Raw genomic sequence first — 22663 nt, forward strand, 5'->3', positions numbered from 1 at the left:
ACTGACTTTGCTTGTAAGATCATAAATAGTGATCGTATCACTCCAGGATGCTACAACCTTTAAAAATACATGCCAAGTGCCTGAATTTTGATCATGTGACCATGGGGATGCTGTGAATGTTGTAAGTGAGAGGACTAGTTGTAAGTCACTTTTTCAGTGCCACTGTAACTGAATGGTCGCTAAACGAATAGTTGTAAGTTGAGGACTACCTGTATTTCTATTTTGAATCACAGAAAGTTCTTGTGGGAGGAATTAAGGTGAAAAAAAAAGGAATTCCATGCCTCTATGAATCTGAGACACTGTGCAGAAATATACACTTATGTAAGAAGCTAATTGTTAACATATTTTTAAATATTTGTACTAAGAATTTAAATAGTTCTTAACATTGAGAAACAAAACACAGTGTAAAAGTATTTCAAAATGGAGTAAAGATATTCATTTCACACAATTAATACATGAAATCATGAATACATTAAAAATATTCAGTAAAGAAATAAAGTTTTCATAAATTTTAACACAATATCCAGCCTTTTCTTCTACAATATTTAGAAAATTGGGAGGAAGGGAAATGAAGTTTTTTTTTAAAAAAATACTTTGTTTATTTAATGTCAACATTCATGGGACTTGTGCTTGTTTCAGCAGCACGTATACTTAAATTGGAATAATGCCATTAATGGGAACTAATGTATTATGTATTTTTTATAAATAATCATGTTTGAAACTTGGGAGATTCAACAGCTGTCTAATAACTTTGTGATTTCATATTTGTCTGTGGCCTTAATTTTGGCAAAACTAATTCCCTACTAATAGTAAGTGACAATAAGCTGTTATAGAAAAGTTACTCCTTTAAAAAAATACCAGACATTTTTCTGCTATTATGCTGTAGACATCCATGGACACTTCATATTATGCATTTCATTATCTACAGATGAAAAAAAAGATTTTCCCTTAATATTTTTTAAAAGAAACAACACTGTTTTTATACTTACCATTCCATGATTCAGCCAAGTTGGTATAAAATTATCAAGGAGCTTGGGGTAAACAAGTTCTCTGTCATAGATATAGATGCTCCAAAACATTAGCACAACAAACTGGGACAAAGAGAAAATAATACATATATATCTTTTCAGGTATATAAAGTCACACTTTTATTGCAAGAATTACATTTTATCAGTATCACCCACCAACCAGTTACTACTGTTCTGTTGTATATACTTTTAATGTACAAAGTAGTTTAACTCTAGGTTGGCTAGCTTATACATATGCAGGGAGTCTTCACTTAGCAATGGGCATTGGGACTGGTAACCCCATAGTTAAGGACAATTTAAGGTGTCATTGTTAAGCTAATTCATCACATGATCTCCATTTGAACCTCCTGCCAGCTTCTCAATTGACTTTGCTTGCTGAAAGTTTGCACTGAAAACTACAAGTGGTGATCATGTGACTGCAGGATGCTACTATGACTGTGATAATTGTGAGCCAGTTACCAAGTATCCGAATTGCTATCACATGACTGTGGGGACATTGCGATAACAGCAACTATGAGGATTGATAGTAAGTCTCCTTGTCCAGTGGTGTGGTAAAGTTGAATGATTGCTGAATGAATGGTCACTTTTTTCAGTGTTGTCATAACTTTGAATGGTTATAAATTGAGGATTATCTATATTCATTACTGTACCACGATCTCTGTTGTATGCAACTAGAGTAATATTTTGGACTATAGTAATTTCCTCTAAATCACAAATAACTCATTAGATTCAGTCCTTTAGGGTCATGTATGAACTAATTGAATATTAGTGGATTCATCCCTCTAACAGAAATACTTGAAGTACTGAACTATACCATACATTACAAGTATCACAGTTTATTCTTGCTCAATGCAGTTTACACTCAGAGTAGCCATGAACCATGATTCTGAGAAATATGTGAACCCTATATATTCTAATGTAAGATGCTGTCTACTTGAGATATGCATGACAGCAGCACACCAGCAGTAGCAATTGCACTTAGAATTATATATCACTTCACAGTGTTTTACAGTACTTTCTAAGTGGTTACAGAGTCAGAATATTGCCCCTTATTTTACTGAACTTGGAAGGATGGAAGGCTGAGTCAACCTTGAACCGGTGAGAATCAAACTGCTGGCAGCTGGCAGTCAGTAGAATTACCCTGCAATATTGCATTCTAACCACTGTGCCACCAGGGCTGTAATTATAAAGATGTTATAAAAGGGGAGTAAGTACAATGCTAGACATACTACAGATAATCATTGACTTACAATGGAATTGGAATTGGAATTTCCGTTGTTAAGCAATGAAGTCTATTTAGCAATGGCAATCAACTTATCATTAGTATCACTAGGCGAGGCAACTTCCTGCTGGCAACCTACAATCAAAGTCTGTGGAGAAGCCTATGGGAAGTTATAAGCCCCAGGCCAAGGTGTATGAGAGGCATGGCATGGTTAGAATTCACAAAAGTGCAAGGAGCAGCAAGAAAGGCATGGTGTGGTTCAAAGAGGGTGTGCGAAGGAGCATGTGAGGCATAGTGAGGGTCCAGAAAGGTATGCAAGACATATGGGCTGGATCATGGAAGAGAAAGTGCATGAAGATGCAAGGGAGTGAATGAGAAGTGCTACATGTCAGGGAGGGGGTGCGGTGATCAAGGAGGATGTGCAAGGCACAGATCAGAGAGCGTACACAAGGATGTGTACAAAAGGCACTGTGTGGGTCAGGGAGGGTAAGTGAGGGTGTGGGTGGCTGGTGAGTGCAGAGACCCTGGAGAGGGTGTGGGGGACATTTAACCCTGGTCAGGGAGATTTAACCCTGCAACTTGTGACTTTCCCCATCAAGACTCCCTGATAGGTAAGGATTTTTGCTTATTTCTCCAAAATTCAGTGTAACATTTGAGAGTTTTCTAGTTTCAACTACTGAACAACCTCTAAGTTTTCTGTGGACTTTAGATCTGGAGTCTGACTTTGGCATTCTAAAGCACTCCATTTGTTCTTCTGTTCTCTTGTGGCCTTGCTTAAATGTCTGCAATCAGTGCATGACTCATTCATGCTTTAGCTTATGATCGGTTAGTTGATATTAGAGAAGTTTATGCTCTAAGGCAGAAATCCATTTAAGAGCTGATGCAGATGCATATATACCATACTTGTCATACTTTTCTTTAAAAAGCAGTGTCTTTTCCTGCCTTGCGTAGTAACTCTATGATCCAAGGAAAGTAGGTGTTTGAAATATTGCACCCTCAGATCAAAATAATATTTCTCTGTGATCAAGCCAATATTGTGAGAGCAGAGGAAGATAAAGAACTGATAGGAGGTGATGACAAATGTGGAAGGCATACCAACACAAACTTTGAAATACAGCAGTTCACCACTTAATATTATCCTATGGAATTTTCTACTATAAAGCAGAATTCATATTTTCTTTAATGATGGCAGGTTACACCAGTCCTGAGGCAGCAAGGCATATTTCATGTACCATGACAATATCACTTCCATGCCTAACAGATGGTACTTTTTATTGCAGTATTTGGTTTCTGCCTGACATAATGATACCTGTATAGTCTGAATGGTTCTACTTTTGATTCTGGAACATTAATGCAAAAAAATTGAAGGAAGGGGTCATCTATGTGCTTTATGGCAAACTATAGAATAGTATCCATGTTGTCATTAGTGAGTTATGGCTTCCACTTGCTATTTTCCCATGAATCTTATTATTAGTGTCTTCTGCAAATCAAATCCACAGTCTAGTTAATCAGTTAACCCTGAAAATCCCTGGATGTTTTCCAGGGTTTCTTTGTGACTTCCTGAAAAAACATTTTGATAACTCTTGGAGTGATGTTGATCCATGTCAAGATTATGTCTCTTAATTCTGTATCAATGAAATTTAAGATTATATTTCATTCAAGAGATAATTTAAGATATTAAACAAAAGCATTAGAAAAGAAACTTCCAGTGCTAGATTTCAAAAAGTAAATCTGATATTAATGGATGATTTTAAAAAGCTGTATTTGAATATTTTTTGAAGCACAGAAAGCTTATTGATCTTGCCTGTGAGGTAAAAGACAGGAAATTCCATCTGTCCCGTCAAAAGTCGGACAATGTATGCAAAATTGGTTGCAACCATCTGGTGCTCCAGGTGGCCAGAACTTCTTTAATGAAACAGGTAGGAAATTATTCTAGTTTTAGCCAAATTGCCCATTCAACATTTCTTAAAACTCAATAGCCTATCCCATTGCCTAAAAATCTAAATGTTCCAACTTATAATCAACATAATTATTAAAAAATAGATCTGGATCAGAACAATTCCTTAAGATGTATCAACTCTAGGAATCTAGAAAAATGTAATAAAACAGAATATGATTTTCACACATTCTCTTTGGACCTCCTCCCTTACTCTTGAAACTGTTTTTACTCTGCCAAGCTTTTTACTGATTCGTTGCTAATTTCCTATTTATGATTTTTTACTTTATTTTCCTTATTTGTTCAATTATTTTTACATAGCTTTCTAAAAATTCACTCAGGCATCACTGCCCCCAAATTACAATGATAGTATTAAAATGTGTGTTGGTTTTTTTTTAAAAAAAACTGCATCTATGAGATTTTATGGCTTTATCTCAGGAAGTAGAAAAGGACTTTTCATGCTGCAAAACTCTGTTAATGAACAAAAACCTTCCGAATATGCATAATGAATGAAATTGGTAATTCAAGGTAATACAAAATTGATATACAAAGTGATACCTTGGTAACTATATACAAAGATGATTGATATACAAAGTTATGTAGCTATCCCCAGTTCAGTGACTGTTCAAAGTTGGGATGCACTGAATGAGTGGTACTTAAACCAGTACTTGCAGTTTTGGATATCACAGCATGCACACAGACAAATGATCAGATTTGGGCATTTGGCAACCAGTTCACACTTTATCATGGTTGTATCATTCCACAATTGTGTGATCACGATTGGTAACCTTCCCTGCCGGCTTTCCAGAAACAAAGTCCTAGAGATCTCGTACTCCATAGCACTCATTCCACCAGCCTGCCCTTAACACCATGCACTGACCTGCAACAACCTCTCTTCTTGCAGCCCTCACCAACCTGCCTATGCTACCTATTACTCACCCATAGACTCCGCCACCTTGCCTGCAGCCTCTGCTGGTCTGCCCACACTTCTTTAGGATTATCAATTCATTTTAAGGAGAGATTAGAATCAGGCACTTCAATCAATCGCATGTTCAGCAGTTATGAGTGTGGAAAGTTTGCTTTACTTAAAGTACAGAATTCTGGCTATTCATTAACCAAGTCTGATCTTCACAATACAGATATATAGAAGAATGACTTTAACAAAGTCACATCTCTGAGGAAATAGCTCTTGAGGCTCACTCAGCTGTAAAAAAGTTACAAAATTATTTCCAAAGCATTTGGACTCCACCAGTCCACTATCAGGAAGATCATGTACAAATGGAGGCCATTCAACATCAGTGTTACCCTTCCCAAAGATCACACCAAGAACAAAACGTGTAATATTCCAGCAGCTTTCAAAGAAACTCAGAGTAAGATCTAAGGCAGGGGCTCCCCTAACCACCTGGGCCGCGGCCCTTTATTGGGTTCCGGCTGCAGTCCATTCAGAATTGGGCCGCACAAGCAGCCGCACTCGTGCACACACAAATGAAGCTGTGCACGCACAGCTGTCCTTCACACAAAACCATTCCCTCTTCCCCTCTCCCCGCATCAGGCTGCCAACCCAGAAAGGTTGGGGATTGCTGATCTAAGAAACTAAAAGCCTCTCTCACATTGGCAAATGTCTGTGATTATGAGACACACACCCCAATTGGGACAACATTGAACAACATTGAACATGGTGTGCATGGAACAACTGCAAGAGGAGAGCCACTACTCTCCAAAAAGAACACTGGTGCCTATCTATAGTTTGCAAAATACCATGTGGATAAGCCAGAAGGTTACTGGAAAAGTGTTTTGTAGCAAGATGAGACTAAAACAGAATAGTTCTGGCTTCAATGAAAAGTGTTATGTTTGTCAAAAGGCAGCACTATGTCAGTCTAACAACCTTATCCTATCTGTGAAACATGCTGGTGGTAGTATCATGGTTTGGATCTGCTTTACTGCCTCTTGAGGACTAGGAGAACTTGACATCATTGATCACGAGATATCAAAGGAATGGGATATGAACCATAAACTCTGAATTGTACCAGAAGATTCTACAGGAAAATGTCAGGGTATCTGCTGTGAACTGAAACTGGAAGTGGGTCATGTAGCAAGACAATGACCTTTGAACAACCAAAGAATGATTAAAGCAGAAAAAATAAATGTTTTGGAAAGGCCAAGTCAAAATTCTGACTTTAATCCTATAGAAGTGACCTGAAGAAGGCAGTTCATGTGAGGAAGCCCACCAACATCCTTGAGTTAAAAGCTGCTATATATAAGGAGGAATGACTAGAATTCCTCCAAGACAATGCATGGGACTGATTAATAATAATTGGAAATGTTTAGCTGCAGGGGAGCACACTAGTAACTGAAAGCAAAGGTTCACATTTTCCTCATTTGTTTAATTACATCCTCTTTAGTTTTAAGACTTGTGTAAAGAATCAGTCATGTTTTAGATCATAATGCTGAAATTTTGAAGATTAAAAACAATTTACAAACTTTTAAGTATTCTATGCTATTTTGCTATTTTGTTGCTTTTACAAATGCACTTTAAATTGATTATCAGTACTTTCAATTATTTATTTTTATATTACAAGTGTCCCTACATGTGAATTTGGAGGCATATAGAGATAAATTATACATTTAAAGTGGTCCTGTATTGCCCACTGAACTTATGCACTAAACAGTTTTGTTAATATAATTACAATGAATGAATAAGTAGAATTAAATGCAGTAAATAAACAGCACATTTTAGTATATAAAATTGCACTGATGACTATGAGCTTTCCTTTAAATAACTAACATTTTAAAAACAGAATAAAAGCCAAGGATGGTATACTCTCAATTAGAAGGAAATTCCTTTCTTTTCATGGTACTTACAACCCCAATGGGAAAAGCTAAAACAGCCATCATCCAGTCACGGAGGGAGATGAGTTTTTTTAGTTGCCTTTCTTGTTCTTGGCTGTCATTTCCTTTAGTCAGAAGGCTGGAAAGGTCAGTCAGTACACAGATCCCAAAAAAGACTGCTTGAACAACCTGCATTAGAAATATAAACATATTGAAACACAAATATCTCAGTCTCACTAATATCATTTTTATCTGCAGATGGTGGTGGTGATATTTGACAGCACCTGGTGACCTGATGGTGATGACATTTGGCAACAGTGAATTTATTTAGCTTTTTAAAATGCTCCAGCTACATATTGTGCAGGCTTACTCTGAAGCCTTGCTTCATAAAAAATAGGAGGAACTATCATCTTTACTGTCCAGGGTAACCCTGGCTTAATAGTCAAACACCGTTTCAAATATGCAATGAAAATGTATTATTCTCATTTTCTGCTCTACCAAGTGAAAATGCATTTCTTTATACAGTGACGAAAGGGCTGCTTAGCAAGCATGGAAAAATAGACAGGATATGTGCATTTATCCTGAACTCTTCCTCTTCAATTATAGTATTATTGCCAATTCTGAGAACAAGGGGCAGTCTGGCATCATTCTTGAAAAAAGATCTGTCTCTGTGGATATTTTTCTCACTTAATGCACCAACATTTTATTTCTGGTCCCCACTGTCAACATCTTTGCACTTTTGCCCATATATGAAAAAAACACATAAAAATCACCCTGATATCTACTTAAGTAACCATCACATTTTATTTTAAAAAGCTCTAATTTATATCCTTAACCGCTGTTTCTTTTTCTAAACTGTATGTACAAAATCTGCCCTTATTACTTTCCATGTCCTGTTTACAAGACAGGGCATTTTTATCCATTTAGCAAATATGTGTTTATGTAGAATATATTTTTACTATCTTTTTTAAAGTTTAATTTTGCTTGACTCCTATTCAACATATACAATTATTTTGAATTAAATATATATTTATATAACATACAATATTAGAGTTGTGATTGGTGATATATCTAGGCCATCTGCCAGGCATCAATTAATATTTGAAAAAGCATTAACAAGCCAGGTAAACTTTGGCTTAACTTACTGAACAAGCAAAGAAACATTTATCACAGATATTTATATTAAGTTGTACTTATGGATTAAGTTTACAATATCATGAAAACTCTACCATGTTTTAAAATAAATAGTTCACTCAACCAAAAGGGAATGATTTAGAGAAGTCTTTCTCTGATAAGTAGCAGACAAATTATTTATGTGAAAATTCTAAAATATACATAATATATCACATGGCCCAAAGCAAAGTGCCTTTTCTAATTAATGCTAAGTAAGATTAGGGCAAGATCTTGCTCTATTATGATACCCCTGTGACATCAGAATGTTAGATCTGTAACTGTTTGAATAAATATTTTATTATTTATTATTTTTTTCCTTATCTTGTTATATTCAAATGATTCTTGGCTGTATTTTCATATATTTCTGGAAGCTTTATAACTTTAGGGAGACAAAAGATTTGGATAAAACTACATTTTTATATAGAAACAACACACCCATGTTGTTATCAGGAGTCAATATTCAATGGTGGAGAAGTTAATTTAACTGGTATTTGCAACACACCAGTGGTACACCAATTCAAGCAGTACATTAGTGTTGTGTTTGTTGTTTATGTTACAAGACTTTTTGCTTGCCTTTCTGACCTTTCTGGAATATTTCATTTATTATCCTCTTGTTCAGTTATTTTTACTCAATTTTCATCTACCCACTTCAGCTTGTGGATTATTTCTCAATTTCACCCTGAGCTCCTCTATTAATTTATTAATGCAGATCTTAATCACTATAAACCATAAATACAGCATAAGGTATGACTAAAATCATGTAGTCATCCTTGTACTGTTTGAATAAATATAAAATAATAATAAACAAGAACATCCATAAAGCTTGAGACCACTGATGTCTGAGACACTACATCGAAGAAACTTTAGAAACAATTAGAGAAACACTAAAGATGCCATATTTCTAGACTCTTAGCCTTGGGAGTATGATAAAGAATTCCTAAAGCCATTCACAAAGAATCTACAGCATTATGACTTCAAAAATTATATAAGTTTTAACTGTTCATTCTTAATTAACCCACTAATTTTGGAAAATACAGTTTTCAGCAAGATTTCCCTTTGAAGTGCTTTAAATTTATTATTTTTGGCCATCAAATAAATTTAAATTTTGTGTTTGTGTTTGATATTTCTGAATTTTAGATCTATACTTTGTACATCATTAGGAAATAAAATTTTGTGTATGTATTTAATTAGCCAAAAGGAAAAAATGCAAATACAGTAGTAAATAATTTGGACTCTGACAAAATTCATTTATGTCCCCAGTTCTATAACATGCAACTGAAATCAATGGTGGGATTCAAGTTTTTTTACTACTGGTTCTGTGGGCATGGTTTGGTGGGTGTGGCAGGGGAAGGATACTGTAAAATCTCCAGTCAGAGGTGGTATTTGCCAGTTCTCCGAACTACATAAAATTTTCACTACCAGTTGTCCAGAACTGGTCAGAACCTGTTGAATACCACCTCTGAACTGAATAGGAAAATGATACAATAATATTAAAATGATATAATTTAAAAACAAGCTAAACTGAAATCTCCCTGAGGATTTACTAAGAAACAAATCATTTGGTCTTTTTTACAAATTTAGAAACAAAACAAAATCTATATGCAGAGACAACCTTAATGCAGAATGACATGAAACATGAACCCAAATGACTTTCAATCCAGCTTTGTAAAAATGGAAGCATCTTGCACAGTAGATAATACCTATCCTCCTTAACATATTTCCAGTTTGTTTGTCTGTTTGTATCCTGCCTTTATTATTTTTAAAAATAACTGAAGGTGGTGAACAGGTCCAATGTACTTTTCTTCTATTATCACAACAATACTCTCCCTGTTTTTGAGAGCAATAGGTCAGAGAATATGGAAGTCTCAAGAAACCAAAAAAGACAGAGGAAGAATTATCTCAGAGAAAAGAAAGATGAATAAACTGGGGACTTCCGGTTTGAAGGGCTTCGGCGACAAACAGAAATCCGCGATTGTGCGCAGTTTCGGTCTGGGCTCGCCACTGGAGCACCCCGAGCCGGCTGGTTTCAGGGCTAAGTCACCCCGTAGAGGTGATGAAGAGGGGGGAGACCGCCAGCAAGGTTGAGGAGAGCCGCATCTCTCCTCAGCTGGCCATTACTCCCTTTTCCGAAGGCGGTTGTAGCGGTGGTCAGAAATGGCCACCACAAAGAAGAACTTGACCGGAAAAGAATGTGCAGAGGAAGATAAGAAGTGAAAGTTTTGGCTGACCAGGTTAAATTGTAAAAGAAACAACTAAGGTACCCTGGAATTTAAACTTACAAAAAATAACATCGCTCCCAAAGAAGAGTCGGAAGCAGCGAAGGAAAGTGAAAAGGGAAAGGTTTGCCTTTTTTTTTTCTTCTCTCTCCTTCCCTATACTGACAACTAAGAGACTTAAATAAGAAATTGGAAAAATCCGCTTTGACATCAATAGGCAATTAAGCTGAAAATAAAACAAAATGCCAAAGGGATAATAAAGATTTCTGGACACTAATTTTTTTTTTTCATAAGCAGGAAGGGGGAGAAAAAAATAAGGGCAGGATCTGGAAGAGGGAGGAGACTGCCTGGAATTAAAAAGAATCTACAGTAAAACTTCAACAAGACTTCTAAAAGATACATTTTAACTGAAACTTTGTAACTAAACAGTAACCTCAAGAAGAGAAAGTGAAAAAAAAGAGCAAAAAGAAACAGCTTGCGTGTATTTGGATTATTTGGTGATCTTTGGATTCTTGGTTATTACATTTGAATGACTAAAATTAATCAGGTGGTTGTTTAAAAATTTATACAGTGGCACCACTTCTGGATGAATTGAAAATGGAACTTAAAAAGTACAAAGAAGATGCACAAGAAGGGAAGGGTTCTTTTGGCTTCGTTTTTCAATTCTTAGAAATGGAGATTTGGAACTATGAGAAACAACAAGAAACGTCTGCAAAACAAGAAGACTGGGACAAAGAAGAAGCCATCTTTAATGAACAAGTAATTTTATGTGGGGAAGAAAAAGGAAAGGGGGGGAAAGAGAATGGAGAATTTAAGATTTAAAAAAACAACCAAAGAAAAGAAAAATAATTCAAAAAATAAGTATAATATTGGAAAGCAACAGGAAAGGGGAATACAGAAGAGAGAAATAGAGATAGAGAGACAAGGGGGTAAAAAGGGGAGAGAGGAGAAGAGAGGGAAGAAGGAAAGGAAAAGAAGTTACAAAGGACCGGAGCAAGATATAGAGAAACAGGACCTATTTAGAGATAATGGGTGAAAATTTAACTCAAAAAGGGATTCTGTAAAGGTACATAAGATTGTATTGTTATATTAGTAATAGAAATAACTTTAGAAAATTGGAAACAATGTATGATTAAAATGAGGGATAAAATAGTGTAATTTAGTGAAATGTTTGTGAATAAAATAAGTGAAATAAAATAAATGAGAAAATTGAATTAGGAAGGAACGGGAACATTTTAATTAGTTAATGTTTTATAAAATATAAGTAAAGAAGGGGGGGAATTAATTATGGAAAGCTTATAATTGTTCCCATAGAAGTATGATATTTAATTGAAAAGTAATGTTAAAGAAGTTAAGACTTTAATGAATATTAATATTAATGATAGAATTGAATTGGAATGGAATGTGTTGTTTTAATTACATACATTTATAATTTTTTCTTTTTTTAAGAATATAGTGTGTATTTTAAGAATGTACCAAGCAGAATCCGAATGGAAGTTATGTATTATATTGAATGTTATAACTTTAGGGTATATATTGAAGCCTAAATAAGAGTTAAATAGATAAATATATATAAAGGTGTCATACTCCAATCAGTAACTACAGGAGAAATTTTGTTTAATGAGAAAAGATAATAGATAATTGAAACAGGACAGACAAAAAATACAAATATAATGATTTGAATTGAGATGAGATAATTAAAATAAAATTGAGAAAATTAAAAGAGGGGAGAAGCTATGCAGAAAATGTAAAATAGTAATAAGATATGGAATAGAATATAAAAATGAGCATGAACTTGAATTTGTGTCTGTACGAAGAAATGTAACCCGGGATTACGCTACTTTCAAAAAAGATGTTTTATTTGTATTTTTTTTTCTTTTTGTGAAAACTCAAATCAAATTTACAAAAAAAAATAATACACATTCAAGCAATCTTATTATAAGAAGCAGTTATGAATGGTACTTGGGTAGAGCTAACTGAGAAATAAGGCACTTCCCGGTTTACTAAAGACATGTAACATTTAATATGCCACTGCCACGTTGAACAAGGCAATTGTCCATTAAAATAACTAATTCCTTTTCAAAAGCAATCTCAAAAGAACTGTTAAAATTAGTAAATCTCTTCTGCAGATGAAATCATAATACCACGGTCATATATTTTAAAGCGTGTTGCTTTGTGATACAAAGCACAAAGCCAAATAACTGAATACTATATTATGATGCATAATGATGTAATGTTCAACTTCAAAATGTAGACAGCAAGATCAAGTAGCACTCTACTAATTTGGTTGATGTCTCTAAAATTGTAGATTTAGTGTCCCTAAGAGAGACAAAAGTGATGTTCTTAATCTGATGCTTGTTTATTTCTGTATCAAAGCATAAATGTATCATATCAGAATATCTTTGTAATGCAATATTTAAGAATAAAAGGGACAAATTATGTTCTTTTGGGGTAAATTCTAATGAGCCTCTGAAATCATCCAAAATAAGTCAAACCTATCCAAACTCGTTTCCATTCATTTTCAGTTTTAATGGTTTTTGTCTTTCTAGTAAGTACAGACTATTACTTTAGTTTATTGTACATAGCAGTCAAGAGGATGCATTTGGGGATGAATAAGTTAAGTGTAATATTTCTCTCCCAATATTGCTCCTAGCAAGTAGAATGTAAACATGGTAATTTTGATACCGGATAGCCTTTTCCCTTGTCTCTACTTCTTTTATCAATAACTCTAATTATTTCCTTTTATTGGTGATAAATTGCTGCACATGTAGCTTTAATAGACAATTCTACGCAAAATACAGAAAATTTCACTGTTCACTTATCTACAGCATGCATAATTTTCTGCATTTTATTGTACTCCCTTACTTGCCTTCTTTCTTAGCTAGACAGACTTAAATATTGTGTTTAGCAAAATGCTAGTGGAAATTTATAAATTTCAAAACTCTGGAGATATGAAGAAAGATATGCTAAAAATAAAACCGTATAATTTGGTTATGATTAAAGGAAGAGTGCTATCAAATCAAATCAGAAGATTTATCGTAAGTTGCAGATTTGTTCACTGCAATTTACACTTCTTTGACCAAGTATGTAAAATTGGTCTATCCTGTTGGGAAACCATTATTCTACCAAAGAATACAATTTATTAGACATTAAACTCTACAGGAAAAACCCAGTCTGATACTTCCTTCATCATATATTTGTTTTCTGCCCTAACCATTTATGAAGGCTTTTGATGTATTGTTAGAATATTAAAAATAAGGTATAATAAAGTCTCCATTGATCTGAGCTTGACTCCCTATGACTATTGAGAGATTCATGCAATTTTCTTGATAATGATTTGGAAGTGATTTGCCATAACTTTCTACTGGGAAGTATTTTTTACTTTCCTCTCTACCTACAGCTCGGATATTGTCTGTAGATCACCTAAGTACCAATTAGTCTCAATCATATTTAGCTTCCAAACCCAGATAAGGTCAAAAATGTGCTGTCACCAATTGAGAAAGCAAAAAGTTATCTCTATGAAATGTAGTTATTCCCCCCCCACCTTTTTTTTCTAAACAATTTAACACAGATCACTTTCTCAACAAGAGACTGCATTATGTCTAACCTCAAATAATTGAAAAGAAGACATGATGTCAATACAAGGCGAACATGGTCACCTGCAAGCAGTTTTTTTTTTTCATTCTTGAAAAGGTAGAAATAATGCTGAGGAAAGGGGTTTGTTTGTTTGTTTGTTTGTTTATCCCTTCTATTTATATAAGCTGGCCAACTCACATAAATGACTCTGGGCAACTCACACAATTAAAAATAGAAAACAATAGATAGTAGTTACAAATAAATAACTGAAATAAAAACCATCAAAATCGATTAAAACAAGTTTAGGTCATATTTTAGCATAAAGATTGAAAAATCAAAATTTTAAATATCACTGCAAATCAACTATCCAAATCTTGAGTCCCTGTGATGCAAAAGATTGAGCTTAATTTTAATATTGTACTTTGGGTCAAGGAAGCAAATTCTTTACTTTTTTTTATTTATTCCCATATTCAATGTTACTGTACCCAAGGTGGAAATTGATGAAGTAATTATTATTTGAAGAGGCAGATTAAAACACTGGAATTATACTTGACACTTTTATATCTATCAAGAACAGTCATGAACCACTGTTATGACTTCTGATGCTCAGATCTTTGGGGTGAGACTGAAGATTCTGAGGATGAAAATCAAACTAGATCTTTAGGGGAAAGACACTCTATTTTAGTGAGACCATCTAAACTGGAAGATGTTATCGTGCTCTCATACACTGAGTCAAAAAATGAATTCTGAACAAACCTTCCTCCTCTCACAATTCTTAATCCTCTAGCAGAATTCTCCAGCACTACAATGGAAAGTACCCTATGCGTCTGTTGTTTGTATGTTGTTATATAGGTGTTCCATTTCTATTTCTGAAAATGTAATGTTCTGACTAGGGGGCACTAAAACAGCGAAGCACAAAACAGGAAGTCAGATCAACCAATCAGCATGCAGGATGCTCACCTAAACACAACATACAGTTGGGATTTGGGAGGTGTTTGCATCAGCCCATCTGCAGCTATCTGCAACCTAAACTTACCCAACAACTCTTTTGCAGCGTAAATATGCAGCAACAACTATGGGCAGTTGTGGGCAACACAAATTCAGCTTCAGTCTACTCTAGACTATAAAATGAGGCAAGGTTCTTTAAAGCTTCAGGTAGTTCCTTCAGAATGGGCAGAACTAACTATAGCAGCATAAATAATTCAAGTACTGAGAGGGCAGAGCTTGTGTCGTAGCGGTACAGCATGCGATCTTTAAGCTCTGAGGTCGCTGCTGATATCTCCATTGCAGGAGGGTCCCAACAGACCTAAACCGTCCCATAGAGACAGCGACAGAGGAGGGCACATCCTGTCGATCCCAGGGACATCGCGAAGTCCCTGGTAGATCCAGGAGAAGCCCTCTTTTCCCACGGTGGAGAGGCAGCCATTAAAGCTGCTGAAGCTGGGACAGCTCCAGAACAGAAGAAAGCGGAAAGAAAGTGTGTCAGTTTGGTGAGATAATTTTCTACTTATTTTTTTCTGGAGAGAACACCCTAAAAGACTAAAAATTAAATTTAAAACTGAAGATAAAAGTGCTTAAGCGGCGAGATTAAGCACAAATTAAACCTGAAGGTTTTTTCTTTCTTTTTATTGGAACTTTGGATTTTGGTAAAACTTTTCAATTTTTCAACTGGACTGGTCTTTCCTTTTTAATTTTATTTTTTTCCTTTCAAAATAACTCTTTGGAAAAAAAAATTTTCCTCTTGTTTTTTCTTTTTAATAATTTTTTCTTTGGAAAAAAAATTTTTCCTCTTGTTTTTTCTTTTTAATAATTTTAGATTCTTTTTATTTTTTTATTCCTGGTTTTAATATTAGAGGGGAAGGGAAAGAAAAGGGAAATAAGTAGCGCTGCCACCTGGAAGCTTGGATACATTGTTTTCCTTTCTTTCTTTCTTTCTTTCTTTCTTTCTTTCTTTCTTTCTTTCTTTCTTTCTTTCTTTCTTTCTTTCTTTCTTGTTGACACATTTGCTGTTACATTCAAGGACTCTGTGCTTTTCATTGAAAAGATAGTGGGAAGAGCATGTAGATTGTTTGCAGGTGCTCTTCTGTGGAACTACTGATAGCTGGAGTCTGGATTTGAAATTGAAGAAAGCAGATTGAAGTGACCTTGAAAAGAGAACTGGAAATTTTGTTTTGTGATTTAGTAAAGAGCCTTGAACATAAAGTGGCAGTGCTTTGCTTATTGACAGAATTGCATTTTCTTTTTCCTTTTTCTTCTATTTCCCCCCCAGTGATTTTTATATTTGGACTTGAGTCCTTTGATGCAAGAATAAGACTAGTTTTATTCCCCTCCCTCCTCCCTTTGTTTTACCTTTTTAGCAAGGGGAATATACAGATTTCTGTCTTTTTAAATTTTTTCCTATTTTTTTTTATTTTTTCATCCTTTTTCCATTTTATATTTTTTCTTTTTTTCCTTTTTTCCTACATAATTGGAACAATTGGATTAAGGTATTCAAGTGCCTGAAGATTTTTTTTCCCTTTCCTTTTTTATTTTTATCTTTTCCTTTTGTTTTTTTACTGGAGTGGCAATTGGCTGCCCTTGCTTTTTCTTTTCAATTTTTCTATTGTACTCTAAGATGAGCAGAAAAATACCAGCCTCAGCTTCTTCAATCCTGACTTCTTCTTTCTCACCATCTGGAGGACAATGATCAATACAGGTGATGTTACAACAAGAGAAGGCGAAAGAAGTGACACTGCAGATGATTATGCAAGGAATTCAAAAGATACAAGTAAAACAGATAATATTGAAAAGAGAACAGAGAATATTGAGCAAAGAATGGAAAAGACAGATGAAAAAATTGAAAATATTCAACGGATGATGATGCAATATGAGGACAGAATTAAGAAAATTGAAGAAGATTGGAGATATGGGTACCCAATTGAGTGAAGTGGAAAGAGATAAGGGCAGATCTCTGCAATCATTGGGATGGGAAATTGATATATCAGAATTCTATCTTAGATTTCAAAATATAGAAGAAGAAAAGGGTGAAAACCTTGCTGAAATGATGACAGAAATACTGGCAGAAGCATTAGAGGTAACTAAAGAGAAGATGATGGATGTAATGGACGAGGTTTTTTCGTGTTTATACAAGATATGCGATGAGAAATAAACTGCCAGGAGAAGTTCATATCAGATTTACTAAGAAAATAATTAAATCACAAATACTGCAGGCAGCAAGAGAAAAAACACTAAAGTACAAAGATAAAGAAATAGTGGTACTGAAACAGGTACCAAGAAGAGTGAGAGAGATAAGAAGAGAATATTTATTTTTGACCAAAGAGTTACTTAAGAGAGGAATAAATTACAGATGGCTGATACCCGAAGGTCTCAAGTTTTTCCTGGCAGGAACAAAGACACAGAATTGATACAGTTGAAAAAGCTGAGTTATTCTATCTGGAATATTTTAGAGGAAGGGAGGAAGATACAAGAAAAGAAGAATCGTTAATTGAATTTCAAGAGGAATGTATAGCAGTAATTGAAAAAGAAGAAGGAGCCGCAGGTGGTGTACCAGAGAACAACAAGAACCAAGATCTACTAGAGCAACCAATCTTTCTTATAAAGTCTAAAATGGATGAGAAAAAACTGGTTACAATTAATATAAATGGGCTTAATTCAGCTATTAAAAGAAGAAAAGTATTTCATAAGTTAGAGAAATTAAAATTTGATATAATCTGCCTACAAGAAGTACATATTAAAAAACAACATGATTATATAGTGAAATAACAAAAAATAGGGAAATTATTTACAGCATTGACACACTGTAAAAAGAGAGGAGTGGTGTTATACATTAGAGGTACAATCCCTCTGGATCAAATATATACAGATGATGATGGAAGGATTTTGATGGTGGAGATAACGGACAATAATCTAAAGACACTTTTAATAGCAATTTACGCCCCAAATGATAATCAAGATGATTTTTACAGGAAATTACATAAGAAAATAATTGAACTGGATCATGCTAATATCTGTCTGATGGGAGATTTTAATGGAATAATAAATGACAAATTGGATTATAAAACACAAAAAACAGCAAAGAAAACTAGAAAGACATTGCCAAAATCCTTCTTTCGAATGGTAGATGAGATAAACTTAAAAGATGCATGGAGAGAGAGAAATGCGGAAAATAAACAATATACCTTTTATTCAAATAGACATGCATCATGATCTAGAATAGATATGATATGGATATCAACATAATTGCTTTCTAACATACAAGATACTGAAACAGAAGCAAGTACCTGGGCAGATCACAATCCAATAACACTTGTCTGGAAAGGACAAAAAAGAAGATTTAGATGGACTTTAAATAATATGATATTAAAGAAAAAAGACTTTAAATAGAAAATTGAGAGAGAATTGACTTTTTTCTTTAAAGAAAATACAAAAGAGAATCCATCATTACAGAACCTCTGGAATACGATGAAGGCTTATACAAGAGGTTTGATAATGGACTATACAAGGAAAAGAAATATAAAACAGAAAAAAAATCTTTGAAATATTGGAAGATGACTACAAGAAGTTGGAAAAAGAACTACAAAAATTTCCACAAAAAAGGACATTAAAATTAAAATGAACATAACTAAGCATAAAATGGGGCTAATGGGAAAAGAAGAAATAGCACAAAAAAATAAAAATGCTAAGCAGAACTATTTTGAAAATGCAAACAAACCAGGCAGATGACTAGCATATAAATTGAGAAAGAAAAGAGACTCGAGAAGAATAAATCAATTGATAAATGAACAAGAACATGTATGCTATGGAAATGCAGAGAAGAAAAAAATTATTCAAGATTACTATGGAAAACCGTACCATCAAGAGAATTTTCAGGAAGAAAGAATTCAACAATACTTACAGGAAGCAAATTTGCCCCAGATACCCAAAGATATTGAAATAATGTTAGAAAGTAATATAAAAATGATGGAATTAACAGAAGCTTTAAAAAAGCAAAACATTGGGAAAGCACCAGGTCCGGACGGTTTGCCAGTGGAATTTTATAAGACATTCCAGGAAACATTGAATCTTCACTTATTAGAAATTATGAATGAAGTTATGACAAAGAAGAGAATGGCCGAAACATGGTCAGAAGCATATATCACACTTGTACCGAAGGAGGACACAGACCCACAGCAAGTTAAAAATTACAGACCTATATCACTATTAAATTCAGATTATACAATTTTTGCTTGAATTCTGGCAGAAAGAGTGAAAAGATACTGAAAAGATACAAATAAAACAATTTTATTCATCCTGACCAAAATGGATTTCTGCCGAAGAGATAGGTTAAAGAAAATATGAGAATAATTTTAGATACACTGGAATACTATGAGGCACATCCTGAAAAACAAATGGCTCTGATGTTTATAGATGCACAAAAAGCCTTTGATAATGTGAATTGGCGTTTTATGCTGTTACAATTGGACCAAATGGGCTTTGGTAAAAAATTTACTCAAGCCATCGAAACGATATATCATAAACAAACTGCAAAGGTTATGATAAATGGAGAGTTAATAGACTTTACAGATATAAGAAAAGGGACCAGACAAGGCTGTCCACTGTCACCTCTGTTGTTTGTGTTAACATTGGAAGTGCTGAATAGGAACATCAGAGAAGAAAAAGAAATAAAAGGAATGAAAATTAAAAAAGAAGAGTATAAATTACAAGCTTTTGCAGATGACCTGGTATTTATATTAGAGGATCCATTGGAGTCTGCACCTAAACTGATAGAAAAGATAGAAGAGTATGGGAAAGTAGCAGGTTTGAACATAAAGATAAAACAAAGATTTTAGCAAAGAACATGTTAGTAAGACGAAAGAAAGAATTGGAGGAAGTTTTGGGGATCCAGGTCACACACAAGGTTAAGTATTTAGGGATACATATAACACCAAGGTGTAGCACACTTAAGGAGGACAATTATCTCAAACTTAAACAACAGATTGCGACAGATTTGACAAAATGGGAAAATTTACAATTACCACTGATTGGGAGAATATCTACAATTAAGATGAATGTATTGCCTAGAATCTTATACTTATTCCAGACAATTCCAATCAGATTAGGGAAAGAATTTTTTGAAGATTTAAACAAAATAGTGCTAAAATACATTTGGCAGGGGAAGAAAGCGAGAATAAAACTTAAATAGTTACAAGATGCAAGAATAAGAGGAGGATTTGCTTTGCCCAATTGGGAATTATACTACCAAGCGACAAGTCTGATGTGGGTAAAGGAGTGGATAACACTAAGGAATACTAGACTTTTGAATTTAGAATGACATGACCTGCTGTTAGGGTGGCATGCCTTCCTCTGGTATAAGGGAACTAAAACGCAGGGGTATTTTAGAAGACATTATATTCGAGAAGCATTGTTTCTAAACTGGGAGAAGATAAAAAAGCAATATTATTTTAAAATTCTGCTATGGTTATCTACTATTGAAGCTTTTTCCTATTCAATAATATATAAAAAGGAACAAAAAAATTAGATATGGTGAGATATTGAATAAAAAGGGTACACTTAAATCTATGCAAGCATTGGAAGAACAAAGTGTAAAAATGAATTGGTTTTCATATTTGCAAATACAATCTAGATTTGATAAAGATGTTAAAACAGAAGGTATCTATGATAAGTTGACTGATTTAGATAAACTTTTGACGGGTACTGATGAAGAAGTAATAAAAAAAACTTTATGGACATTTGCTAGAGTTCAAATTAGAGGAAGAACAAGTAAAAGAAACAATGATCGCGTGGGGGAAAAATTCGGATATGGGATTGATTTAGAAAAATGGCAAAAATTGTGGTCTCAAAATTATAAAATGACAATGTCAACTGCATATCAAGAAAATTTGTATAAGATGTTTTACAGGTGGCACTTACCCCCGATGAGAATTGCGAGGATGTTCAAGAATAAATCGGATAAATGTTGGAGATGTCATCAGATACCTGGTTCATATTACCACATGTGGTGGACATGCTCGGATGCAAAAAGATATTGGACTATAATCCACACAAGGTTGGAAAAAATGACTAAACAACACATAGACCTTAAACCTGAGATATTTTTATTGGGAATTATACCAGAAATATATTGTAAAGAATTGAAATATTTGATTGTAAATGTTTTAACAGTGGCTAGAATTGTATTTGCTAAGAATTGGAAAAATGAAAAAATACCTATGCAGGAGGAAATTATTAAGAATATCATGGACTGTGCCAAAATGAATAAATTGACATTTGAAATTAGAGAACAAGAGGATAAACAATTTTATATGATATGGGATTTATTTTATCAATGGTTAGATTAAAAGGCATGGTAAAGAAATAGATTAGTAAGCCTTACAATAAAAGTTAATAGACTGATAAAGAATACAATATAAAATATATAACCATTGGATGAATGTATAAGATTAAATCATAATGAAAATTAGAATATCTCGTATAAAATGACGGAAAAATAGTCAAATGAATGTTTAATAATTGATATTATATAAGCACAAGCTAGACCGATAAGGTGAGAATTTATATAACTTGTGAGTGACGGTTAAAAAAAGGATAGCACAAAAGATTGTAACCAACTGACACACTGTATGTATATAATTGAAAGAGAGTTTTATGTTTTTATGTTTTGTTCGTATGTTTGTTGTAAAAAATAAAAACTTTTTTTTAAAAAAATAATAATTCAAGTACTTTCGTGTGGCTGGAATAATATTTTTATGTGTTCCTACTAGGAGAAAGCATTGGCTAGTAACAAACCAGTACACTGGGTGCCATAACAAAAAATATCTTGACCAGCACTTAGAAAACTTGAACCAAGTTTCCAACTGTCAATTGCAAAAGGCCATTCTGCTTGGATTCACACAAATATTATGTCATTATGACATCATTATGACATCCTAGGTTCTTGGGAAAAACTTATGTGCATGAAGGCCAACACCAGCTAAAGAACTGGTAAACTGTGACTTTGTGCTATTGTGAACAAATAATAATCAAACATAAATAGTTAGAATCTAAGTGACATTTTAACTTGGATGTTCACGAAAAATAAGGTAATTCTAAAGAAGTGGCAATTCTAAATAAAAGAAACTAGCCAACCTTTTAAAATTGAGGAACTGCTTCTTGGAAAGCACTTTGCTTGTGGAATAATATAATGCACAATATCCCAAAAGTGCTATTTTCAAGAGACAACTGGATTTCTGGTTTCTCCTTTCCTAATGTACAATAATGCCATTCATTGGGGTTGTTACCCTCTTAGCAGCTACCTATAGTTCTCTTTCTCCTTACACAGCTGCAGATACCATTTTTGGAGAAGTGCCTTGAATCTCTATTGCTAAATGCGGGGGAACCAATAATCCTAATATATTTCATTCTGTTCCCTAGGACTGTTCATGTGCGTAGTCAATAAGTAGACGTCTCCAGATGACAGCGTTGCGACCGCGGTGCCTTTTTCTTCTTTTAAAATTTAAAAACAACGGTGCACCTCCCCTTCTGGCGTCCCTTTGAAAGCGCTGCCCGTCACCAGTCCTTCCGTGCAAAAGGAGGCTTCGTCCCCGAGGCAAAATTTTAGCCGGGGAGCGCAGCCACTTTCCTTGTCCGGGAACACAGGATCGCCTCCTTCACATCCCGAAGAAGAGGAGGCGGTGGCGGGGGGCAA

General features: G+C 34.3%; 1 protein-coding gene across 1 annotated transcript in view; it reads right to left on the reverse strand.

Moving 5' to 3' along the window:
* Positions 1-22663, reverse strand: part of AIG1 (androgen induced 1) — an 82407-nt gene that overhangs the window by 59314 nt on the left and 430 nt on the right. The window contains exons 2-3 of the mRNA XM_026705604.2: positions 7049-7204; positions 990-1091 (exon numbers count right to left, since the gene is read on the reverse strand). Coding sequence (XP_026561389.1) covers positions 990-1091; positions 7049-7204 — 258 coding nt within the window. The remainder of the gene's footprint in view (positions 1-989; positions 1092-7048; positions 7205-22663) is intronic.

This window comes from Pseudonaja textilis, chromosome 1, assembly GCF_049901715.1.
Source record: "Pseudonaja textilis isolate UNSWEBS1 chromosome 1, rPseTex1.2, whole genome shotgun sequence".
In the NCBI taxonomy this organism is placed as follows: domain Eukaryota; kingdom Metazoa; phylum Chordata; class Lepidosauria; order Squamata; family Elapidae; genus Pseudonaja; species Pseudonaja textilis.